At 37.8% G+C, this 25,777-nt stretch overlaps 1 protein-coding gene across 4 annotated transcripts in view; it reads left to right on the forward strand.

Moving 5' to 3' along the window:
- The window catches only part of SUGCT (succinyl-CoA:glutarate-CoA transferase), a 348,860-nt gene that overhangs the window by 147,574 nt on the left and 175,509 nt on the right, over positions 1 to 25,777 (forward strand). For 2 of the 4 annotated variants that reach the window (XM_048297381.1, XM_048297372.1), the window contains exon 12: positions 2,317 to 2,419. In XM_048297381.1, the coding sequence (XP_048153338.1) occupies positions 2,317 to 2,419 (103 nt within the window). Of the gene's footprint in view, positions 1 to 2,316; positions 2,420 to 3,263; positions 3,466 to 25,777 lie in introns of those variants that run through there. The other 2 variants (XM_048297389.1, XM_048297399.1) reach the window with 2 other exon arrangements.

The following is a 25,777-nucleotide window of genomic DNA, read 5'->3' on the forward strand; positions in this document are numbered from 1 at the left end:
ACAATCTCTTGTTTTCTACAAAATTGTGGCATGTTTTTTCTGTTACATAGGAAGGAAAACCTAAGCACAAGCTAAAATTGTAGAAATTAATATAGAATCACAGAAATTTTGCTTAACATACACATACGTTCTGCAACATACATATACAACTCCACTGTATATTGAGTCACTCACAATGATGTAACTGAAGAAGAATGTATGTCTTGAAAATTATTCAGATTTATCACAACACCAGGAAGCAGCATACTGGTTCTGCAGATATAGATTATAAACACTCCTGTTGAAAAGACTTCATTTTCAGGCTATTCTTTAAATGCAAAATTTTGGTTTTTTAGAGTCAGGAAGATATTTATAAACTCTTTCTTAAAAAGAAGTGCAGGGACATAACATAGCAAGACTTATTCATTAGCAACAGATCAATTGAATGCTGATACATACATTAAGAATTAAATAATTTCTTAGTGATGGTCTTCAGCACCATGGTTATAAAGTTGAGTCCAAGATTCCTCTTGCAGCTGTCCTGTCTTGTTAGAAATGAGATAGTAGAATTTGAGGTGTCAAAAAGTAGTAGCTGAAAAAAGCTTTCCATTTATAACAAGGGAGTTAGTGGGCCATGGAATATGAACCATCTCCGTTGCTAGCAGGGAACAGCAGAGTTTTATATAAACAGCGTCTATAACTGAAGTGAAACAGTTTTTCATGTGAATCTCATTTATATTACGCAGTAGTTTGAGCCCCAAACCTTAATAATAGAAGGCTATGAATAACAAGAATATATTGATTATGAGAATTGTTTTCAAACTGTACTTTAAACTAAAATCATGGCTTCTTAATAGCTCCAGTCACTGAGGAAGGAAGGTTATCTGCCTCTCTAGAGTTACCTTTTTCCCTAGTTTCAATGCAATGTACCTGGTTCTAGGTAAATTGGATGGACCCTAGATGTGTCCAACAGCAGCACTATCTTTATGGCTGGCTACATCTTCACAATGAAATAATTTTAATATTCACTGAAGTACATTACATATAATTAGACGTTGCAATATTCTTGTATCTGTTTTCTTTAGAAGCTATGCTGCATTATGCTTCATTTCTTATGAGTCATTCTTCATTTTATAATACATTTTGCACTTCTAAGGCCTTTTATTTTGATTTTTCTTTTTTATTGCTCCTTCCATTTCTTCTAGAATTATTTTTTTACTTCAGGAATAAAGCTTCTAGCTCTGAGGAAGGACCATCCATAACTTGTGCTAGAAGTAAAGCTGAATGTTACTGATATTGTTCCAAATTACACATAAGGAACAGCAAACTGGTAGCTATTGAGTACCAGTAATTGAGTGTCCCTTTCAAAGGTTTCTATTAATTTCATTTCGATCAGGTCTTTAAATTACATCTAATTTCTTTTTGGTGTTGGGTGTATCATGAAGTCAATCTTTGATTTCTAATAAGCTGGTACACCTCTGTGGTATTTATCTTCCTGAAATTTCAAATACTATATCCAAGAAAGTTCACCTTTGATTTGGGATCCCAGATGACTGCAGAAAATACCATCTCTCAGTGAATGACATTGTTTCAACAGTGTGTTTTCTTCATGTATGCAACTCTACTAGTCAGATTAGGAAAGAAAAACTATCTAGAAACACAGGGGAAATAGAATGGTGTTATCAGTTATGTAACTGAATGCTTAGAAAGAAATAAGATGAGCTTTTTGCATGTGATACAAAGACCTGCAGCAATGTGTTCACTAGCATATAGGCGCTGTGTATACATGCTGAACTGAATGTCCTTAGGATAGGTTTTGCGACCATACAACAAATAAATATGTAATCAGTCTTGTTATCTGACCTAAAAATGTGGTTTTTAATCCTGATGTATGTTTTTGATGGTGTTTTAGATCAGCTTTTAATGAGCAGTATTGTATGGTACTTGTACTCACACTGTATCTTTTTGTTGTTAAATATGTACATGATGGAAAACAGGTGTGAAACACATTAGTATAATTAAGAAATGGAGGAAACCCATTGATCCTTGTTTGAAACTGATGATAAATTTATGATGTATTCAATACATCATTCCTGGATTGCTTCAGATGATCGGATAGAAATAGAAGTCAGTTCAGAGGTGTTCTATCCCCAATGTCTTTGGGTTTTGCATTTCTGAAGAACATAGGTAGTACATTTTTGTTACTTTATTCACTGACTGGGAAGAAGTCAGTGAAGAGGAGTACAGAAGCAATGAGAGAGGGAGGAGACATGGTATACATTTCTTAGAATCTGAAAGTACAGCGTGGAAACCACATTCATTCTTATTTGCTCTCAGGTTTTCAGAAAAAGCGACGACTGAATGGTTGCAGCTCTTTGAAGGGCGTGGGGTTCCATACGGCCCAATCAACAACATGCAGCAAGTGTTCTCGGATCCTCAGGTTGGTCCTCACCAAGCCTCTTCTGTACATTATTACATGTGTTTTATGAGTGCTGAGTAATGATCACTTTGCCTGCCACTCAGACCTGATTTTGGCTACTTTAAAATGGGATTTGAGAGATTTATGATAGATTGAGTTTAAGCCAATAGTATGTCATATTAGGAAATAAATACAGATCCTTAAATGAATTATATGCTTGGGAACTCAGATTTTGTCATAACAAATTAAACCATAGGTATTCCACGTCTCACGTAGAGAGTCTATGTTTCAAAACTGGCTGGTAAAACAGAGAAAGAAACCATAGCATAGTATGTAACTGCATTTTATCACATAAATACACAGAAAAGTACCTTCTTGATGCCCCAAAAGAACTAATTTTCTGTATGGAGTATGGATAACCAAAATCAATTCTGTTTGAAAAAATGGACAACATTTTGACTGAAAAAAGAAAACTGAAGCACAAAATTTATATAAAGAAAGAATCGTAACCTTTTCTTGGCCTGGTAGTTTCACTGGCTGAAAACAGTTCATCTATGTATCTATTTTAAATGTTAAATATTACACTGAATTACACCTATGCTTAATTAAAAACAATATTTTTGTTTTTTAGTATCTGTAGAGTTATCTTATTTGCATATTCCCTGAAACCTCCCCTACTTTTTACCCTCTGGTTTAGGATGGGTTAAAAGGCCCAAGATAAACTGAATTATACTGTCTTGAGTACTGTGACTGAGCATTTTAAGGCTATTCTAATGTGTGATGAATCTCCTCTAAGTTGATTTTTACTAAAGAGAATCACAAGAAAAAATGATTGATCATTGACTATTTTTGTTTTTTCTTCCAGTTTTGTACATGTCCATGTCTGCTGTCTGAAGTGTTTGTCATGGTCGTGATTGTAGTGTTGGGAAAATAAGAGCAGGCAAAGAAATCTCTGTCATAAAAGAATATGTTTATAACAAATATGTTTGTTATAAATATTATTATATGTCAGAGGCATAAAATAATATTTGTAAGGTGACTGCAGGGAAAGAATCTTTTTTATTAAATAAATATGCTCTTTCTCCTTAAAATGATGTAGTATCATGCCGTAAAGTATGCATGGGCCAAATTTTTCACTTCATAACTTTCACAGGGATTAAGGTTGGGCTTTGAAGAACATACAGCAAGAATATTTTACTCAGACTTGGCTCTACTTGGGGCAACATTGGAAAAATATTCTGTGCTTTTTTTTGATGCTTTTTTGATGCTGTGAATTTTAAGAAGTTGAGTCTACTCTGAAAGAGACTGCCTTTAAAACATTATATGTCATGGGCTACTACCTCCCAAATTGAAAAGAGGTTATCTTGGCTGCCTTGCACTTGTTAGAATTCACCTAAATAATATTTCCACATACATTTTATTATAATTATATATATATGTCAGGTTATTACTTGACATAGTTAGCTTATCTATAAAAGGTATCATGGTGCTTTGCAGTTAGATATGGCATGTGTTTCAAAATATCTTCCTGTAAAGCAGCATGCTAATCTCTTCCTCATGAAACTGCTTGAAAAGCTTTATCTTTTCCACACCCTTCTCTGAAATACATGGCACCCAGACATTGCTATCGGAAATTAAACGCCAATATTTGTGCAGAGCTGCATGTTACACATTTATTTAATTTCTGAAAGAAGCATTTTCTCACAGGCATTTTCAGTTCAAAGGAAGCAGGGAAAAAAAGAAGACTGAGACTGTCTGACTGGCGAAGAAGTTTATCACCTGAGAGACTGTATTCTAGGCATCCTCTGTACTATGAAATCCAAGTTATAATAGGGGAAAACTGTTGCAGTGGGGATCCTGCAACATGCATATACCAAACCAGGCGTCCCGTGGAAAAGAAATATATATGGACAGACAGATTCTTGCTAGATGTTTCAGAGATGTTTATTTCTCCAGCCGCATGGCCGGAGCTCTGCCGAGGAACTGTTCCAGTCACGGGACCAAGGGTCCTTCTGCCCGCGCAGGGAACACAAACCAACCAATGGGAACGAGGCTGAGCAGGGACAGGGAAACCCCGTGTCTGTGCCCTCAGGGCCCCTCTCCCAGGGCTACACGGCAGGGGAGGGACCCCAACACCTCACCCGTTTTATTTTAATAAAAGGAGAATGAAAACAACTGGATAAACATAACAAGAACAGTTTCAAGACAAAACAAGCCACCCTCCTGAGTCTTTAAATGTCCAATCAGATTCTGTGGAACATCTTAGGGCTGACAGAAGGGAGACAGAACTCTCTGAGCATGCTTTGTGGGGAAACTGAGGCAGGAGAGGGTTTAACTTCTTCCCTCCCCCTTTTCATCCCCCACTCGGCATTGGAAAGGGATTTTTGGGGAAACAATTGGCAAAAGCATGGTTTTGTGAGGGAAACCATGGGTGAAAAAACGGATTGGGAATACACTGGGGGTAATAGGATATAGGGTAAAAGGGAAAGGTGGGATTAGGAAAGGGAGACTGTAGGGGGGGTTTACAAGGGAGATATTGTCTACCATGACTACGATTTTTAGCATATATACTGCCTTTCACAGAAACACCATCAGGCCCAGTGACCTGCGATGCTTGTAACCCTTTTCTCCCTAGTACAATTTTGAATTCCACCGCCTCTCCATCTCCCAAGCTTGGGATGCATTTTTCAGGGTTATTCTTTTTAATAGCAGTTCTATGCACGAATATGTCTTGCTGGTTGTCACACCTTGTTATAAAACCATAATTTTGCTTAACATTATACCATTTTACTATCCCTAAGGTCTTAGTTACTATGATCTTTTCCTTTTTCCGAGTGGCTGCTGTTTTCTGTCTCGCTGCATCTTTGCTCTCTCCTTCGGTCGCTCCCGTGTTGGAATTGTCGGGGCTGCTGGTGCCTGCGCGCTCTTCCCGGGGTCGTGTTCGGGGCTGCGCGGGCCGGGCCGGGCCGCGCCGCTCAGTTCTCCGTGCGTCGCCTCCTCTGGTCGCAGCTTCGCTGCTGCTGCCAGGCGCTGTACCCACATCTCGGCCGGGCCCCCGAGCGATGACCCCCCCGCGCTCCGCTCCAGCGCGCGTCTCGGCCGGGCGTGGCTCTGTTCTACCGCCACCGCCGCCAGGCACCGCCCGCGCGCCGCCCTTCTCGGTCGGGCGTTCCCGGGGCTCGCTCCACCATGCGCTGTGCGGGGCCGTGCGGGCACCGCCGGGTCCCGCCGCTCCCGCCGCGCCTCGCTCCGCCACCGACACTGCGGCTCGCGTGGCTCCGCCCGCGCACGGGAACTGCCTCGCTGCTGCTCGCAGAGCGCTCGGTGCACGTGGCCTGGGCCGAACGGTCCCTGCGCCAGGCTTCCCTTCGCCAGGACACAGCTGACATTGCTCAACAGTCTCGGTAACTAAATAATATTCACGAAAATATTCTTCCATCGGCATATATTTTGACTCCAGTATTAACTGTGTCCAAACGGTTTTCCAAAAGCCCTTGGTAAGAATTAAATCCCAAGAAACATAGAAAAAGTTCTTAAACAACCATGCCAGGAAGTGTTTCAGTTCTTTTTGAGCTTGAATCAAGCTAAAATTTACAAATCGTTGTTCAAGAATCATTTTAAGTTTAAGATAAATGTCCATATGCGGCTCTGAGAGCCAAGAGTCTTCCCACGGTTCCTCCATAGTTTAGATATGGAATAGCAAAGCAAAACCAAGAAGAGGAATCCAAAGTTTCCAGGGTTTACTCACACAAATCAGTCGCTTAGGGATCGGGGATCGTTCTGCTCACAATTCTCCACCATTATGTTGCAGTGGGGATACTGCAACACGCATACATCAAACCAGGAGTCCCGTGGAAAGGAAATACATATGGACAGACAGATTCTTGATAGCTGTTTCAGAGATGTTTATTTCTCCAGCCGCATGGCCGGAGCTCTGCCCAGGAACTGTTCCAGTCACGGGACCAAGGGTCCTTCTGCCCGCGCAGGGAACACAAACCAACCAATGGGAACGAGGCTGAGCAGGGGCAGGGAAACCCCGTGTCTGTGCCCTCAGGGCCCCTCTCCCAGGGCTACACGGCGGGGGAGGAGACCCCAACAGAAAACCAGCACCCACCAACAAGAACATACTCTAATCACAGCAAGATTTTTCATAGAATCATAGAATATTTTGAGTTGGAAAGGACCTTTCCAAGGTCATCTACTACAACAACCCTGCCATCTTCAGGTGTATCTTCAACAAGATCAGGTTGCTCAGGAGCCCCATGCAGCTTGATTTTGAATATTTTCAGGGATGGGGCATCTACCACCTATCTGGGCAATCTGTTCCAGTATTTTCCAAGCCTCATTGTAAAAAATTTTACTATAGTTAATCTAAATTGACCTTTTTCCCATTTAGAATCATTAACCCTTGTAGTATCACAACAGGTCCCGCCAACAATTTTCATAGTCCCATTTCAAGTACTGAAAGGCCACAACAGGGAATCCACAGAGCCTTCTCTTTTCTCGGATGAGCATTCCCAGTTCTCTCAGCCTTTCCTCATTGGAGAGGTGCTTCATCCAGCCCTCTGATCATCTTCACAGAACTCCTCTGGACTCCTCCAACTCACTCCTTCCTATACTGTGGACCCCAGAGCTGGACACAATACTCCAGGTGGGGTCTTATGAGAGCAGAGTAGGGGAGGATCTCTCTCTTGACAGGCTGGGCACACTTCCTTTGATGCAGCCTAGGACATGTTTCACTTTCTGGAATGCAATCACACACTTCTCATGTGTGATTGCATTCCAGATGAGAGGCAGGAATTGATGGATGAGAGGCTCCACCAATTCCCTGTATTTGTTCTTGGCAGGGCAGGGCTGCTCTCAATCTTCTCATGCCCCAGCCCATATTAATCCTGAGGGTTGCCTTAATCCAGGTATAGAACTTTGGACTTGGCTTTGTTGAACCTTGTGATGTTTCCGTGGGCCCACTTCTCGAGCTTGTGTGAGTCCCTCTGGATGGCATCCCATATTTCAGGTGTGTCAACTGTACCACTCAGCTTGGTATCATCTGTAAACTTGCTGAGGGTGCACTTGATCCCTTTGATGAAGATGTTAAATAGCACTGGTCCCAGTAAGTGCCCCTGAGGGTATGATACCACTTGTCACCAATATATTGTCTCACTGAGACATTGGGCCATACCTTCTGGATGTAACTATCCAATCAATTCTTCATCCACTTATTCATCAATCCACCCATTTTCTTATGTGTAAACCTGAACCCAGTCATCACATATGAAAACTTCATAATAATTCTTCCCAGTGCTCCCATTATAAGGTGGTTTTCTCAGACTCAGTTTAGATCAGAAAATAAAATTCTAAGAAAGATGTCACTCAACTTGCATTTGATAACCATGCATACTGGTACTGTATAACAACATGTTCAAACAGTGTTATGTAAAATTAAAGAGTTTATCATAACACAGTAATCTGCTTCTCATCACCATTTGCTTTCAACTGTTGCGAAGACTCCAGAAAAACATCAAACCCAATGATACTTCAATTTAGCCCAACTCTTATCTAATAGATAATACAGAGGCTTTGCTAACATCTTCCGTTTTGTGTGTTACCATCAGGATTGGATCTAAACATTTTATTTACTTCATTTATTGTCATTATCTTCCTCTTTGATCTTTGGATTTTTATATCCATAATGCAAACACCTTTCACAGTAAGTGTAGTCTTGCACCATTAGTGACCAAGATGCACTGCATGGATGTCAGCTCAGCTGTCAGTAATGCTCTAAAGGGTGCTCTAGGCTGGTACCAGATGAAGACAGAAATCCTGGAAGGGGGCTGGACTAATGCTAGGGATGGCTACAAGCACGTGTGAGGAAGCAGGGGGAAAGACAACTATAGGAGATGACTGAAATAGTCTAATGGAACTCAATTGGCTACAGGTGGGTTGTGTTTTCAAATTTTATTTTAACTGAAAGGACCACAGAGCACTGAAGGCTGAGAGTGGCTTGTATAACTCCTTCTATAAACTGAGATAAAACAACATATTTTTTGATCCCAGGACATTTTGTTAATATCATTAACAGTTTCAATTGTACTCCGTGAGCTGCCAAAAACCAGGAAATTTCTTACTAAGTTGGAGTGCCAGGTGATACTGTTTTTCCATGGATGGAGTGAAATGTCCACTTTTTCCACTGATTATAATCTTTTATTCATTTGTAAAGTTAAAATGAATACCACAGGCATTTGTACTGCTAAGTCAATCAGTCTGTGGATAGACATATGTGTGTACTTGTGCATATATGGATAAAACAGCTGAGAGAAAAAGGAGATTGACTAGTTAAGGGAACAAATTTCTTAAAAATGTGAGGGAGAAAGGAATGTTTGTGAAAGTTCTTACAAATGCTTGATAGTACAGTATAGACTATTTTAATGAAAATTTATATAGTGTAACTTTAAAAAACTATTAAAAAAAATGTGCTCTTTTAACCAGGCCAAGATAGTACAAACATTAAAAGAATTCTTAAAACATTTAAAAATCTTATGAGTGATCTCAGTATGGTCCCATTTAACATACCCTGGGGAATATGTGTATGAAATACAATGTGGTTTGAAGCTTTCCAAACAAAACAAACTTAAAAGAGAATACCATTTTTAATAGAAACTATTCAAATTCTCCCATAAGATAAAACAAAACAAAACCAGGTACGCACTGTACTGGAGCTAAGTATGCAAGAAAAAAGATCTTTGCTGATTAAGTGAGGCGACTGAAGGTTGGGTTTTTTTCTTTAGAACATTGCCCTCCCTTTTTTGCACTGTAATTTCTTTCAACATACTTTTTATACAGTGTTCTTACTTTAATTAAGCATATACAGGAAGCAACAAAACAACCCAGAAAAAATGGGCAGTTTAATAAATTGTAATCTGGTGTTTTACTATATTAAATCCATTCATGTTGATGAGTTTTACTATGTGAATGTTGTCAGCTGAAAATAAAATGAAAACCATGCAGTGGCACTTCCCCCATGCCCCCCCCAACAGTTACACTCATACCACACAAGTTGAGTACATCAGGTGTAAGACATCATCCTGATGCATCACTTCTGAGAAATATGGGGAGGGAAATATCAGAGCTGAAATATCACAGCTGGCCCTGATTTCAGCTCCTGCCAAACACCTGCAGACTCTAAAAGGATACCATAACAAAACTCCACCCTGTGGCAAGAGGCCATCCCTTAACAACCCTTCCCTGACTTTGCATCACTATAAAAATTAATTTAACATTTTTTACAGAAACCTTAGTCTTCCTGTCCCAGAAGGCCATTACAGTCCCTTTAGCCATTTCTCTGAATATGCCTCAGAAAAAAAAGTCATAATAAGTTGAGTATTGAAATATCTGATAGCTGGCAATTATTTGATGTTTTAAGTTTATTATTTGTGGAAACTTATGAAGGTGGTAGTTTGTTTGTTTTTTCATTAACCTTCAAGTTTTCTCTTATTTTGGAAGTCATTTCATATGTATCCTGGCAAAAATTTCCTAGCATCTGGTTAAAGCTTCTACGTTTGGTGTTGTGAACATATTAAACATCAGAAGTTATAAAATGTGCAGGGTGTTTTTGTTTTGGTGGTGGTTTTTTGTTGTGTTTTGGTTGGGTTTTTTTAATTTTGTGGGTTTTGGTGCAGGTTTGGGTTTGATTATGGTTGAGGGTTATTTTTGTTTGCTGTTGGGTTTGGTTTTTTAATATGACCATATTTTAGTTGTTATACTTTGTAGAAATAGACTTTTGTGGCATATTGAGGGCTGTCCCAAGACAAATGAAATTATATTCATGTCCATAATACTATAGGGAAGCTTTTTACATGTAGAAGTTTCTGCAGCTGAAAAGCAGCTGATTGAAGGCCTGAGGTAATATGGTACGTCTGGAAGTATCTCCTAACAGACAAAAGGAGGAATTAAATTTTGCATGTGTCTATTAAATAAGTACTAAAACTGGTTGGAAATCTTACGATGGAATGTTTTTACATTTAAAAATGCCAATTCATTGAAAGTGAAACATCTGGATGAACACGTCTAAAATTAAACTGTACTTTGAATCAGAAATTCAGCTGTATTCATGCCTCTCTTGCTAACTTGAAAACGTGCAATGCCTGGCTTTGGTGTTTCAAGACAAATCTTTACTTCAATTTTTAAGTTCTGTGCAATGGAAAAACACCACACCACCAGCCATACCCAACCCTTTAATTTTTTCAAGAGTAGCTCTTTTAAACTAAATTACAAATGTTTCCAAGCTTTTGGCCTGTAGGTATTTTATATAAGTAGATTCTGTTCTAAAGGGGAATGGATTAAGAAATAGAATGTATTTTGAAGAAGTAAAATGGAAAATCCAATTCCAATACTGTTTGTAGTATGTGATTTTCACATATACACAATTATGCAATATACATGCAGTATGAGAGAGTTCTATATTCTGATGTTATAGGAAAGTCTCAAAATGAAACAGCACTTGTATTTTGGTATGACGACTATTGTAATAGGAAATGTGTTTTAAATTTTGGCTGTAGTGAAATCTGGTCCGTGACTGTGCCATGTTTGTGCATGGCCTGCCTCTGTTACAATGACTCATGGAGAGCTTATAGTGGAGAAGTCTTGAAGAAAACCTGTATGTTTATGTTAATGACAAGATTTTGTCTGTACACTTATTTAATACACAACTACTGTCTAGATAAGAAAAATAATAGTGAAAGGATGTGGTGACTGATTGCACGGACTCAGGTTGGTGAAGATACTGAGACTTTTATTGAGAAAAGCAAACTGTTTTTATATACTTTTTCAAGACATGGTATTTCTTTCTTTGTATGGTATTTTTCAGTAAACGACCTATGACACATTGCCACGTCAGCAACACACTTTAATGTCCTTGTATGGGGGGTGATCACATGCAGTTCACTCCTCCAGCAGGCTTCTCTCCATAGGGCATCTGCCACGTGGCATTTTTTTCCCCCCAAGGTCAGGCAGAGACAAGCTTCTCTGTGCTGCCATGGTGTTCTGCAGGCACATCCCACAGCCTGTAGCTCAATTTCATTTTATCTCCCTCTACAAAGGGGTAGCTCAACAATTTCTGTTATGAGGTTTTGTTTTTGCTTGCCTTTAGCTGTACAGAATTTCCAGTGCTGGTTGTCTGCTTAAATCTCAAGTACATTGGAAACATTTCTGGTAAAATGACCCACTAATGGGGGATAACAAGCTTCCAGAAATATGGGTATTTTTACTATATCAACATATTCTGACAGCTAGTTTTTGCCTGGGAGCTCTTCTGCTCCATTTTAGAGAATTAGTTGTTTCTCCAAGAAACTTGAGCAGAAAGTCGATGGCAGTGTCATAGACATGCCCTTTTGTGTTCTGTGTTTTTAAGGTTAGTGGAAAGAAGCTGGCTATTAGTATAGAGGGCTGGAGTCCCACACAGTGCATGCTTTCACCTGCTGCCACATGTTCCACATGTCCTTTATGAATTTCTTGAGCCGAAAGGTGCCAGTTTTGCTTGAGACCTAGATAAGAAATTGTCTAACTACAATAGATCAAATGTTTAGGGTTTTTCCGTGCTTGAATTTTGATTTCTAAAAAATGCTACAATAAATAACACCAACATGAGAATTCACCACCAACTTTACAGTAGAACCTCTAATTCATACACATAGTGGTATTTTTAAAACAGGTAATGTCTTTCTGCTATACCGTCTTCCTGAAGCATGCAGGATGGACTTGACTGATCATTGACTGATTAGGAGGGCATTTAGTCTGCCTTCTGAACCAAGTTGTTGTCTGTCAAATTCTTAATTCATTTGATTCAGAGTATAAAAAGAAGTGAAAGAGGTAGGAAGTTGCACAAATATAGCTTCCTTTTTATAGAAGTTGAATGCCAGACAGGAATCTCTTCCTGCATCTGCCACACAGTTCCCATATGGTTTTGGGTTTTTGATAAGTCACTTCAATCAAAATATTAAAAGGTCATTTCATGTGTGTGCCTCATGTTTTGAGTACCTACCTTGTGATGCTGTATGCAAAATACGTAGCAGTTCTGAGTCCTCACAGATGTAAATGAAACTGTTTAAAGTATTTTTTGAGCGCCTGAAAAATGTCATATTGTTAAAATAGCTGAAAAACCTGACATGGTGGGTTATCCTTAATTTTCTATATTTTGGCTTCTTGGCCATGACATTGGAACTCTGAGAAGCAGAGTTAAGACGCAATAGTTATGCTTCTGGAAAGTATAACTTCTCATGTGAGAGTACCAGAGAAGTTGGCAAATTAAATTCTTTATCATGTGATTTAACTGATGTATATTAAAATAAGACCTTCTGAGAAATAAAACCACTTTTGAACATCTTTACTGATTGATGGAGGAGCCTGACGGGAAGTAAGTTGAGCATGCACTTAGATTGCACTGCATTTTCTCTGCGCAAGCAAGCAAGTAATGCTTAGGAGCAATGCTTTTACAGTGCCCTTTTAAGTGTGTATATATATGAATGGTATGTCTTTAGCTAATACTATTTTCACTGAGAAAAGCGTGATCTATGTTTGTTATGGAGAATATTAAGTTCTCAAAAAAGAGATTTACTCTCATAAAATACTCAGTTGTGTTTAAAAATTACATTGCAGTCATGGCTGTTCAAGGACATGAAGAGTCACCTAGCCTTTCTGGGCATTTCCTTCTAGAAGGACACCTGTCAAAAAGCCATGCTTGGGTATGAAGCAAAGAGCCTATTTTTGAAACCTCACAGTCTTTGTTAGGCCTCAGTGTTAGGAGCCTATAACATGTCCCTCGTGCCTCAAACTCTTGGATTAGTTTCTGTACTTGCAGGAGTTACACATTGGTTCCCTAATCTTGCAGCTCATCAAAGTGGCATCAGTTGGTTTCAAAGAATTTGTATTTGGTGTCTCACACTATTAAAAAATGCCCTAGGGTATATTACTGTGTCCCACAGCGGTAGGGAGGAGGAGAGAAGATCCAGGAGGCAGGACCTGTGCAGCAAGATTGATTTATTTAATTATTTTACAAACTCTTTTATAGACTTTTTTCTTCATAGTCTAATTGGACAAGGATCAGCCACCCCTTGGGGGTGATTGGCTAAAATCCTAAAACATCCATTATCAAAATATTTTTCTACTGTACCATAAACAAGGCTTCTCAAGGTTGCAGGTGTTTGGTTGTTTACAGAACTCTGCTACCTCTTCTGTGAGAGAGAAAAGTCTCTCATGGACTTAGAAAATAGCAAGAAAATCCTTGCTAGCAGCATTTTTGTATCCACATCACACTACCAGAGTATGCTCAGGATAAGGCCATCAAACTTTGATACACTGAGCTAGATGATGCATAAGTTCTAAGAAGTCCCCTACAGAGTGTAAGGCCAGCCCTCATTTCTGTTTGTATAAACTGTAACTGTGGGGTCAAAAAAGAATTTTTAATTAACCCAGTTTTTGCATTTATGTGAAGCTTGATGAGCGTTAAGACTGTTACATGTTTGGGAAAGAAGGGAATAGAAGTATATGTCTATCTCATCAAGTCTCTCAGTCTGAAGTCAGTTTATATGCTGAAGTAATTGATTCTTTAGAAGTTGATTTTACTTTTTTTTTAATCTGAGCATTCACTGAATCATCATCACAAAATAGTACTGAGTTTAAACAGGTGTTCTTTGCTTTCCCCACAGTATAGAAATTGTGAGACTATCTATGGCTATTGGTTGCCTGACTCAAATAAGTATATCAAATCAAGAAAGAAAACACCATTTTTTGTTTTAAAAATTTTTTCTTAAGTAGATGTGACTTCATTTACTAAGCAATTTTTTAGTAGAATCAATATTAAACACTGGGATTTCAGACTAAATTTTAGACATGCTTCAGTATAACTCCCTTGAACAAAGGGTTGTTTTTAATGTTTCTTATGGTATTTTTATTTTTTCAAAGTAAATGCCACCAAGTTTTCTTGGAGTTCATTTGAACACAGCCTGGAGATTTTTTTTGTCTCTCTCAGAGACCATAAGGGCTAGATTTTATCCTTGGTCTTTATTACTTAATTGTTTAAAAACTAATCTATTTATAAGTAGCATGGTGAAGCTTTGTAGCGTGAGTTAAGTTTTGTAGGCATGAAAATACTAATGATATTCTGGAGAATACATATTCCAGAATTATTCCTGTCTCTGTCTGGCTCTGTAGGGTACACGCATGCACGCACAAACGCACGGATAGCTTCAGTAATATTGTCGGCGGCAAAGAGGCAGGAAGGTTCTTTGCATGGTGTTCCACAGGAGCAGTTTGTTGCTTCACACTGTGAAAGATTCCAGAGGCAAGGACCAAAACAATGCTGAACTCAGGATTTTATCCGGGGGTGGGGAAAAGGCGGGACTAGGGAACGAGGACCAATGGGGAAGCTCTGGGGGAGTGACGAGGGGCAAGGAGTAACATCCAACCACGAACACAGAACTGGGATAGATTACCATAACAGAACATGGCATTCTGGGAGAGGCGTCTTTCCTTCCCTAGGACCGCTAAGTCTCTGCCACCAGAGACTGTCTTACCAAGAGCTCTCTCTGTCCCTTGTGCCACAGGCTAACCGGCCACCACACAGAATCTCTCAAATGGTAGTAGCTACAGATGATGATATATGTGTTCCAGCAAGGAAGAAAATAAAATGGAAAAGCCAATGACAACAACAAAAACTGTGCTGAAACTGCAGAAACTCTGCAAATCAGGCTTTACTTATCATTTGGTCTGCAGTTGCTTAACCTGAGTGCTCAACTGGATTTAAAAATCTTAGTTCAAGCTATGACCTGTCATACTGAAATTACAAGATTTCCTGCACTCATTAGCCTAAGTTCATCTTGGAGTCCCACTAATTGCTGAAAAAAAGGTGGTATTTTCAGATGAGATGCTGACATGTTTGTTTTACATTGTATTTATGCAATGACATTTAAAGAAAATGTACTGTTTAGTTTTATGCCTCTTACTAACAAGGAGAAATATCTGAGCCATGAGAAGACCAGTATATAGGCTGAGTAGGAGTGAGTAGTTGAAGATACAGAGTTCCAACCACCACAGAAAGGCATTAATCAGTCAGGTAAGCTTTCTCTGTCATTGCCATTTTCTCACTCATCTCTGAGTGGTTTCATGTAGGTTTCTAGTATGATTCAAGTAGACAGTTGATGAGGAAGCAGGAACTGTTTCCTCACTGTGCATGGCCAGCGAGGCCAGGAACATAACCATTGATTTAAAGAATTCATTCTAAGTTTAAAACTGCCTATAGCATTCAGATCTCAACACTCAGAGCAGCCAGCCACATGCTGAAATTTTCTTCACACAATTTTATTTGGCGAGTTAGCAGCCTTAGCATTTAATTATAACAATTTAAATAAAAAATGGTGTAATTTTGTAGTATATGTTTTAAGGGTAAAACTCCTGTTAAATTACATATAAATCTTGATTAATGTTGTTGAACTGGGATGATGATCTTCAAAACTTTTTTTAAGTCCTGAAAAACAATCCAGGTTTATTGTTAATTGAAAAACCCCAAACAACAACAAGCTAGATCTTGATCAGATTTACAGACAGAACTTTGGGATGATCCAGCTGAATTTTAATTGTTTATGGAGACACCTGAAACTCCTCATAGCTTACAGAATAAGAACATTAAAATGAAATGACATGAAAGGTCAGCGCAATGTGAAGGTAGTGTATTAAAGGTGATTAATGGTAGTATTCAATATGAGTTCCTGATTCACATGTGAGAGAAGACAGAAATCAGTAATTTGAAACCAAGTTTACAAATGATAAGAGAAAGACAAAAGAATAAATTGAGATGCCAAGAAGATGGTATTTACACTATGGATCCCAGTTTAATTTCTAAGAAAAAACAGTAAGTAAAAAAAATCCTCTTTAAAAACAAAAACTGCTAAGTTTCTCTCTTGTATTTGTCTACCAGTGTTGCAAACACCATATGCATCTGTGATCAACTGTATAGATTGATGATCAGAGAGTTTCAAGAGTCAGGCTGACAACCTGCGAGGGCCGTTTTGAGGGGTTGCTATGTGTTTCCATGAGCTGGGTTTTGAAGAGAACCTTCTCTTAAATGTAGTCTGATGCTCTCTTGGCATAGAACAGGAAATTGTAACGAATTTTCCTGCAGTCCTCAAGTCACACCCAAAGCAGACATGAGCAGAAATGCCATTTTTTATCTGCAAATCTTGTTCTTCCAGATACTGTATTTGCACAGGTTCACAAATGAGGAAGAGAAGTTGAGATTTTTCTACTCCTTCCTGTGATGCTCAATACACCTATTTCTCTAAAACAGTTGGTCTCTGTGCCAGTCATCAAGATACAGGCTTTGAGTTTGAGAAACTCTTTAAATCAGTTATGTAATAACAGATTTTGTGAAAATCTCCCTCTTTTTCCTGATTCCCCTGAAAAATTGTGAAGTGAGAAGAATATTTACTGACAATTTGAGTGTGCAAACATTACCTCCCTTTTCTCCCCCGCAATTCCTATGTTGTTATTGTCCCTTATGATTTAAAAGACTTAGGAATCCCCCATCTTTCCATGACTTTACTGAACTGGTTTTGGATATGTGATTTCTTTCATGTTGAAAACTAGAGTAGAAAATTGCACTGCCCATTTTTGATTCTTCTGTATACCCTGATACCAAGACATGTTAACAGAATACAGATACTTTCCTACTACTTTCATGGCATTGCTTTTCATCTTTAGGTATTTTTCTAACTATTGACTCTTTGTTTTTAACATTTCCCTTGTGAACTTAATACTAAATCTGAAACTTATGTTTAACTGTCTGTATAATATGTATTTTCTGGATGTAGCATTTATACCCAACTTACCCTATTGCATGGTATATCCTAGATGGAACTTAAGTTCTGTTGATATAGTATTCTGTATTGCTTACGCTCCACCATAAACTGTAATATTTGAAAAGAGTTATACTTTGCATGGCCAGCCCTATTGATTGTAAGAACCTGTTGGATTTTTCAGTGTTAAACATTCTTATTTTTAGGGTGTAAGAATATGCATTTAATAGGAGTGCATACTTGAGGATTTCTAAGGATTTGAAACACAATATATATTCTTGATATAGGCTGATATTTCTTTAATTGCCTTTTCTTTGTCTTAAGGCCTAACTTCAGTAAATACACTGCTAAAACTAGTGTCATTTATAAATACGTGTTATTAAAAGAAGGTGACATTTAGTGTCTCCACAGTGAAATTTCAAAATATTTGGAAATTTCTGTAACATGCTTTCACGTCTTTATCCTCTGAATATGCCCTTTCAGAATCTAAAAAATGACAATGATTCTCAGCCAAACAGCTATTGTAATTAAAATTAAAGGCACAGCAAGACTAGGGCAATTGCTAATCAAGTAGATATCTGACTTTATCGGAAGCAGGTTTATAAAAATAAAAGCAAATTATATGTTCTTGTGACATGTTTGGTCTTCTACAAGACTTTTCAATCCATGCATATTTCCTATTTTAGAGCAAAATGCAAATGCATTCATTCTCACTGTGTATGTTTTCCTTCACTTTTTAGATGAGTGATGGAAAAATAAGCATGAAATGAAAGCACATAGAGATAGTTTATATCTTCGCAAGTCATCTAAGAGAGGGTGTAGTAAGAACTGTCACTGTGATTTCACAATACAAAACAGTTTTTCCAAACTTCTTGGCAGTTGTAAGTGAATTTTTGTTTTGAACACACCAAATTCTGTGGATACTAGCCTTCTGCTGCTTCAAAAGCAACACATGCACTCCTCACACTGTAGTTGTACTCTCTTTGAGATTGTTGGCTTTGCATCAGTTTGGCCTTTGTCAAATCAAAGGAGCAAAAGCCAGTGCTGCAATCTTAATCAATGTAGCTGTCTAACTGACCATCTAAATAACCTCAGAACTCGGTGGGGTGATAGGTGAAACTGAAAAAGTGTTTACTTAAGTGTAACTATGGGTTGTATTTGGCTATGTTCTTAACTGAAAATTAATATGCTAGCCATGTGGATGTTAAAAAGACAGATTACATTAGATAGCCAGTGAGTTTGGTTTGTTAATTCACTGTTTCCTTTATTCTGATGAAAGTGCCAGTAGGTAGCAACCTTTGGGTGGTTGGAAAGAAACCTCAACATGAGTATTTAACATTAAATCACAAATTCATTTATAGAGGCTATTATTTTACTAGAGGGCATGTGGAGAATTTAGTGTTAATTACTCAGTCTTGACAAATCAGCAGGTCACAAGAGAAGTAACAGTATTCTTAGATAGATTTTAGGTTTTTGTAATAAAGGTGTTTTTTCTAGATTTGTGTCAGGAATGTTTTTTACTGCTTCTCATACACATTTTCCAATTAAATGAGAAGAAGTAGATGTTATACCAAAGTATAAAATCTATGCATAGCAATTAAAGGCATGAAATTTATATGTATATAGTGTAATTAAGAATTATTTTACCAATTCTAGAATAAGAGAACATAGTCCTGCTGCAGAGGACTCTTGCCTGCTGCTCTGTGTGGTTACTTAAAAAGACATCACATTTGCCTGAAGTTTTGAGTCAAAAATTGCATGTAAAATACATTGCAACTTGATTTAACTGGATTAGAAATGATGAAAGAGGATAATGTGAGATTTGTTCTTAGAAAACCTCCATCTTCTTATTTATGCTTATGAAGTAAATTATGATCTCCTCAAGGGTACTGTGCCCCAAATTCCTGTTTCATGTTTAATTTTAGGATTTGCTCAAAGTCTCCAGAGAGGTTACAGAAAGTAATAAAAGTGTGTAGGGAGATTGCAGTAGCTGATAATATATCCATCATGTTTTCTCTGTTTAGTGCCTGCATGTTTTAGTTGGAGGAGATAAACAGTGAAGTTCTCCCTTCTCAGTCCCCTATATTGTAGTCATTGCAGCTGTTCTCAGGAGAATAAAAGACTAAGCATATTTGCTGACCTAACAATGTTTTCTGTTACCAAAGAAAAGGATTTTTCCAAATGTGTGTAGCCTCGTGCTGATATGTACTTTTCCTAGTGGAGAAGTATTTGACAGGTAAACATTTCTTTACTGTTTTCTTAAAAAACTGATGTTATGGCCCGACTCTTGCTCCTGTTAGGAAAACATAGCTTAAAAGCAGGCTGTTGGGTTCCCCCTGCCCTTTTTTTTTTTTTTTTTTTTAATATTCTCTGTCTTAGGCTTTTGCTTCTTCAGGCAACAATTATACTAAATACAATGGAACTAACTTTTTTAGTGAATTAATCACTAGAAGTATGGTTCTGGGAGAGATAAAATTATTTGTAATTTATATCAAATTAATGAAATAATTTAAAATATTGTCAAAAGTTTAAATGTGAATAAAGTAGCAACGGGACAATCAAGCCTTTTTTAAAAATTTTTTTATTTTAATATACTGTATCCTGGATCAAAAGTGAGATCTTAAGAAATGTTTCTCTTCACTCAGAAGAATTCTCACTAGCATAAATGTTGTAATACTCTATTATGATTGTGGTACTATTAAGATGGGATTTTTTTTTCCCTTAAAGGGGAATGATGTCAGTACTGAGGTTAAATTAATCCTAGTCATCTATTTTTCTGATCCAGTGAGCTGCCTACCAAACAGCTGAAAACTGCAAGATCCCCAGCAGCTACTTTGGACAAGTGTAGCAGGAAGAAGGTCTGTCAAAGGAGTCTGGAAGTAGTTCATAGCAGAGATATATAAATGGTTGTGTTTAGTTCAATTAAAACATTTGCATCTCGTACAAACTAGATCTTTTTCTTCATACTGAGGAGATCTGAGGTTGGTTATCAATTATTCACCTGGCTTTGGTATTTAGAAACTTTAAAAATAACTTCATGCCAAATATAAAGTTCATCTTTTTAATAAAGTCTTGCTCACTTAGTGCCCCAAATATATTTATGAGCATTCTGACTTTCCATATTCCAGAAGGTTTATGCTAAATTCTAGATTTTTGGTAAAATGTTACTTTGAAAACACAAATTTGTAAGGAAATTTTGAGTTTTGGCTGGAAAACCCAACTTCACAGTCCCCTTTTTGTATTGTGGAAGTAATACATGCTTTTGGAACAGCTGAATTTTTTTTTTCTTTTAAAGCTGACTTAAACTCAGTTAAATGTATTATGCATTTGAAAACAGTTCTTTATTTTTTTTTTTAATTGGTACTGTTTTATACTGCCTTAAATCAAGATAAACATAATGATGAGTAACAGCAGAAGGAGGAATAGGAAAACTTTTATTTCATTTATATTCATTTTTAGGCAGAAACTTCTTAATAGATTGGGTGAAATTGGTTGTCTCCAGTAAGCTGACTATTTAAAGCTCCAGTTGAAAATGTGGCTAACTTCACAGGTTTGCATACAGTGGCAACAGATGAGTGTTGATCTGTGCATTTTCTTGCTTTTAAACACCTGAGAACCAGATATTTCTGCAAGGAGTGTTCTATGAGCAGTTTAGCATAGCAGGGCTTTGGAATATATTTTGTTGTTGCTAAGTAGATAAATACCAAGAAAAAGATAGTTACGTTAGAAACAGTTTATTTTTTCAGATGGAATCTTCACCTGCTTTCACTTACTTTGGCCTTTTTCTAAACTCAAACAGCTCCAGGGAGTTGAATCTGAAAGATGCTGAGCATTTTTGACCCCAATCCATCAACCAGCATGCTTCTCATGCAGTGTTGCATTCACAACAGTGTGATTATTCATGCCTTTTTTTTTTTACATCTTACTAGTTTACCCTTTACAATGTTTAACAGTTTCCATTTCATTATTGAATTTCATATATTCTTCCCCTGTAAAAGATTTTCTTTTAATATTTTTGTTTCTGTTGTGACTTCGTGACTCAAATGGTTTGCTTGTGTTCTGCATGGATGAAAAGCTAGGTGGTGTTGCTGGGTTGCCTTTATTTTGGAATTGTTTGCTATGATGTTCATCCCTATATGCCTAGTCTGTTTCCCTCTGCTGGAAATACTGTCTGTTCCTCTTGCTGCTCTTTGCAATGCAAATTCATTGGGCCTTTTTATATACATGTGTGTGTCTATAAGTATATATATTGCCTATTTTTTTTCCGGAAAATTGCAGTTTTAATATCTAGATGCACTCATTTAATTCTCTGATGTGATGGCTGATACACTGTCATTTTTTTCTAGTATATTTTTTTGAGATTTAAAAAATTCTTTGGATCAAGGAGTGTGCTTCCACCATTCATTTACATGCCACATTTTTCTGTAGCACTGAATACCTAGGAACAATACCAGCAATGTTAATTAAAGGATATGCATCAATGCAAAAATGCGTAAATGCCCTTATAATACAGTAAAAATTCTAGCCATTGTACTATGTTGACTAGTACAAAATTATTTGTCCAATTTAGTGAATTTACATATTTTTATTAATTGGAAACTTCTTTTATTTCATGCAGTGTTGCGTGGATCATACAATGTAATTTGTGAGTTCAGCCTTTGTATACCCAGTGGTATGTCAAATACTGTCTGTTTCCATGGGGTCCCTACTGGGGCCAATATTGTTTAAACTCATTAATGACTTGGATGGGGGACTGAGTGAACCTCAGTATGTTTGCAAGTGACACCAAACTGGGGAGAGAAGTTGATATGTTGGAGTGTAACTGCTGTTCAGAGGGACTTTCACAGGCTGGACAAGCGGTCTAGCAGGAACCTCATGAAGTCCAAGAAAAGCAAATATGGTGTCCTGCACCTGAGACTGAAAAGCCTCAAGCAGCATTACAGCTTAGGGATTGACTGGATAGAATGCAGATTTACACATAAAGACCCAAAGATCTTCATGGACAGCAGGCTGAACAAGAGTCAGCAGTGTGTCCTTGTGAGAAATACTAATTCCATGTTGCACTAAATAAGTCCATAGCACCAGAAGTCCATGTCGACATGATAACAGGCAATGGGCATAAGTTGCAGCAAAGAAAATTCTGATTAGCTATAAGGAAAAAAAGCTTTGCCGTGGTTTTAGTTAGTTTTAGATCAGACATGCTGTGAAATCCTCATCCTTAGAGACAGTCAATATGTGCCTGAACAAGACCCTGAAAACAGCCTCTGCTTTACAGGAAATTTGGACCAGAAGACTACCAGAGCTCTGCAATGATCTACTAATGATGTATTTACAGTATGATTGCATTCATTGTTTCAAAGACACAAGCAGTGGCCTCTGAGTAGGCATGAAAGCTAAATTGTATGACTATGCAAATGTTTCTTAACAGACGATTGTTAGAGTGCAAGCAACAGTTAAAATGGAGAAGGAGAAGACTGTCAATATTTCAGTAGTTTAGAGCAAAATTTCAGCAGGCCTGCTTTTAATTTTTTCTTTTTACTGGTATCACTTCTGCCTTTTTCTGCAGTGGATGATTTTTTTTTCTCTAAGAAATTGGATCAGTTTGCCAGCACCTGCAGAATAAGGAGAAAGAGATTTCCCTGCCCAAGAGATATATTTCTGAATAACTATTTTTTTCTTAAGTCTGAAGAAAAAAAAAAAAAAAGGAGGGAGGAAGTGATTTTAGGGTCCACTGTATTAGGGGAAAAAAGTTAAAGGGAAAAAAAAGGGTGCATAAACCAGACGGTTTTATTTAAAGCATCCAGAGCTGATAAGGGAAAAAAATGGAGATACAACACACAGGCTGCAAATGCAGTTCTCATGATTTAAATCTGGAAGGCTGTACAGTACATCTGTTTAACATCTTGCATTTTCAAGTACTGTGCCTCGAAAACCTTCTGTCACAGTGACACATGAAATAAAAGGTTATGTTATGACTTTCAGATGCAAACCTGTAAAAGTTTTATCTAATAGCATACCATCTTTTATTAACCCATTGCTGCTGCTCACCTATAATTCTCTTTTGCCAGTGATGTTGTGAGAGTTTCTATTGTATAATAAATGTTAACTCTGACTGCAACAGTAGTTTTGTAATTGCATTAAATTACTTATTTGCTGTATGTAAATGAAAAATTTACATCTCCGTATACCTTCTCATCTATTTTCCCTATTGCTCATATTATTCAGCTATATAATTTTTTTGATTAAAGAAATGGAAAAAATTATTCTATTTCTGTCATAACCTTTGAGAACAATCAGAGTGGCTCAGAATAATTTAAAGTTTCAAGATTTGTGATACCAAAAGGGATAAAATACTGGAGTGGCTTAAAGATAGTATTCTTTATTCAGAGCTCTGATTTTAAGGCTACAAAGTTAAAATAAATAAGAGTATAATGGTTGCCTGTCATTCATTTTTGGTACTTCTGCATCTCAGAATTTGAAAAAAAATATCAATCTCTGCTCACAGGACAAAGGTATTGCATAAAAGTGGTGCTGTCAAAATCTTGACAGAGCTGTGCTAGGAGGTGTTTATCAGGCTAGGCTGAAGTTTGCTTAGCTATAGAAAATGTGATTAGCACATGAGGGGTTCTTCGGTGTTCTACACAGCAATTACTCAGGAGCTGAAGGAGTGTTATGATACATTTACTGGAAAAATTCTTTTAACCTCTTAATATGGAATCTGGAGCAAATTGCTCTGGCTTGCCCACTCCTGGCATATTAGTACCAATATTGCACATTGAGTCAAAGAGAAAGGAGGGGCTTTATCCCTCAGAAATGCTTCATACCTTGCCAGATCAGATCTAAACACAATGAATGAAGTCTGGTGGTTCCAAAAGTAGAGCCTGGAGGTTGATCATAATGTTTGTCAGTTCCGTGTTTTTTCAGAGTGACCTTGGTTCAGTTATTCAGCTAGGCAGTGCTGTGTTTTCCATACTTACAAAATATGGAGAGTAATATTTACCTTGCTGAAACATGCTTTATTCACTGTCTGCCAAGCACTTTAGAGGTCTTTGGCTGAAATCTCAATGAGTGCTGCTATTTAATATGTTGAAGTGTGATTTGTTGGTTTTCTTTACAAGGCACAGATGGTCCCCCAGAAACAATGGTAATTTCTTTACCTCAAGGAGCTGATGCCATGCATACAGCAGAAACATCACAACAGTGAGCTCTGCTGTATGACCTACAGTGAGTGGGTGTGTGAAAGAGAGAGAGATAGCATTTCCTTCATAGACATACACACCCTCTGACCCAGACTAGGGAAGAATCTGCTTTGCAGAAGGTTTGCTTCAAGGGATTTTCCACATGTATTTTATTATGTTAAAGCTGATAGTGGTGACAAGTTGCACATTAAGTAACTGTTTCTTCAAAAATGTCCTGTTTATATTCTCTTTAGGAAAAGTGATGTAATACCGAGTTTCTCAGATAAACAAAGTAATTCGGTTATAGAGTATGTTACTATTGCATATGAACCTTGCTCTCATCTGCCCCGTACCTATTCATTTTAGGCCTCTGGCTTTATACGATGATTACTTGCATGTTTAGGGACAAATGTATTCATATTCACTAAGTTAGTAGCCAGGTTTTCACCAGGGAAATAAGTTTAGTTTGCTGTTAGTAATTTGGTTTCAAAAATATCGGCAAGGACTTCGACATAAGAGTCAGTGAAACATGTGGTCCTAATCATTCCTTAAGAAGGAGACATGGTCTATTTTCCATTAGCAATGGTGCTTACAGAAAATGAGTAAATAAGAATGAAATTTACACATGTATTATAACTTTAGTGTGTGTATATGCATTCAAACATGCATGTGCATGTGTATTCTTAGGCATACTCCCAGTGAGTATAACATGATGACTGCTGTAACAGACCCAGCCTTGGAGAACAAGGTGGTTGGTATGAATTGGAAAAATGCAGCTGTTTACAAATTAATTTTTCCTCCCCTTCCCAAGGCAGCAAAGTTCAAAATGTATGTTTGCATCAAGTACCTGGCATGAAAGAGCTACAGTCAAATTTCTTGTAGTGGTGTTAGTCTTTTAATATAGCCCTTACTCAGAATTCATAATGGCAGAATTGTAGCCCCCACCCCTTGCAACATGCTGTTCCAGTACACAGAGACCAGCCTTAGCTGGACTGGTCATATAGAGTATGGCACTGGGAAACTGAAGTATAGAGAACCATAGTTGGTAGGAGCTGTTTTATCCCATTGAATCATGAGGGCACCAAGAGTCTTTCTGTTGCTGCATTACCCACTTCCCTCTTAGAAGAATTGCCATAGGAGGATATATTGACTGTCAAAAATTAAGTCCTGTTTCTCCTTTGCCTTCTTGCAACCTTCCCACTGTTGTACCTGGAGCCTTCCAATGGCAGAGCAGCAAAGGAGAGCCCTATTCTGCGCTCCTCATTGTTAGGTTCCTGTGGGACATTGGAGCTGTGGCCTGGATATTATTTCCACTTTCTCTGGTTTTGGCTAACTTTGTCATGCTTGATGCTCTATAA

The sequence above is a fragment of the Corvus hawaiiensis genome, chromosome 1 (genome assembly GCF_020740725.1).
Source record: "Corvus hawaiiensis isolate bCorHaw1 chromosome 1, bCorHaw1.pri.cur, whole genome shotgun sequence".
Taxonomy (NCBI): domain Eukaryota; kingdom Metazoa; phylum Chordata; class Aves; order Passeriformes; family Corvidae; genus Corvus; species Corvus hawaiiensis.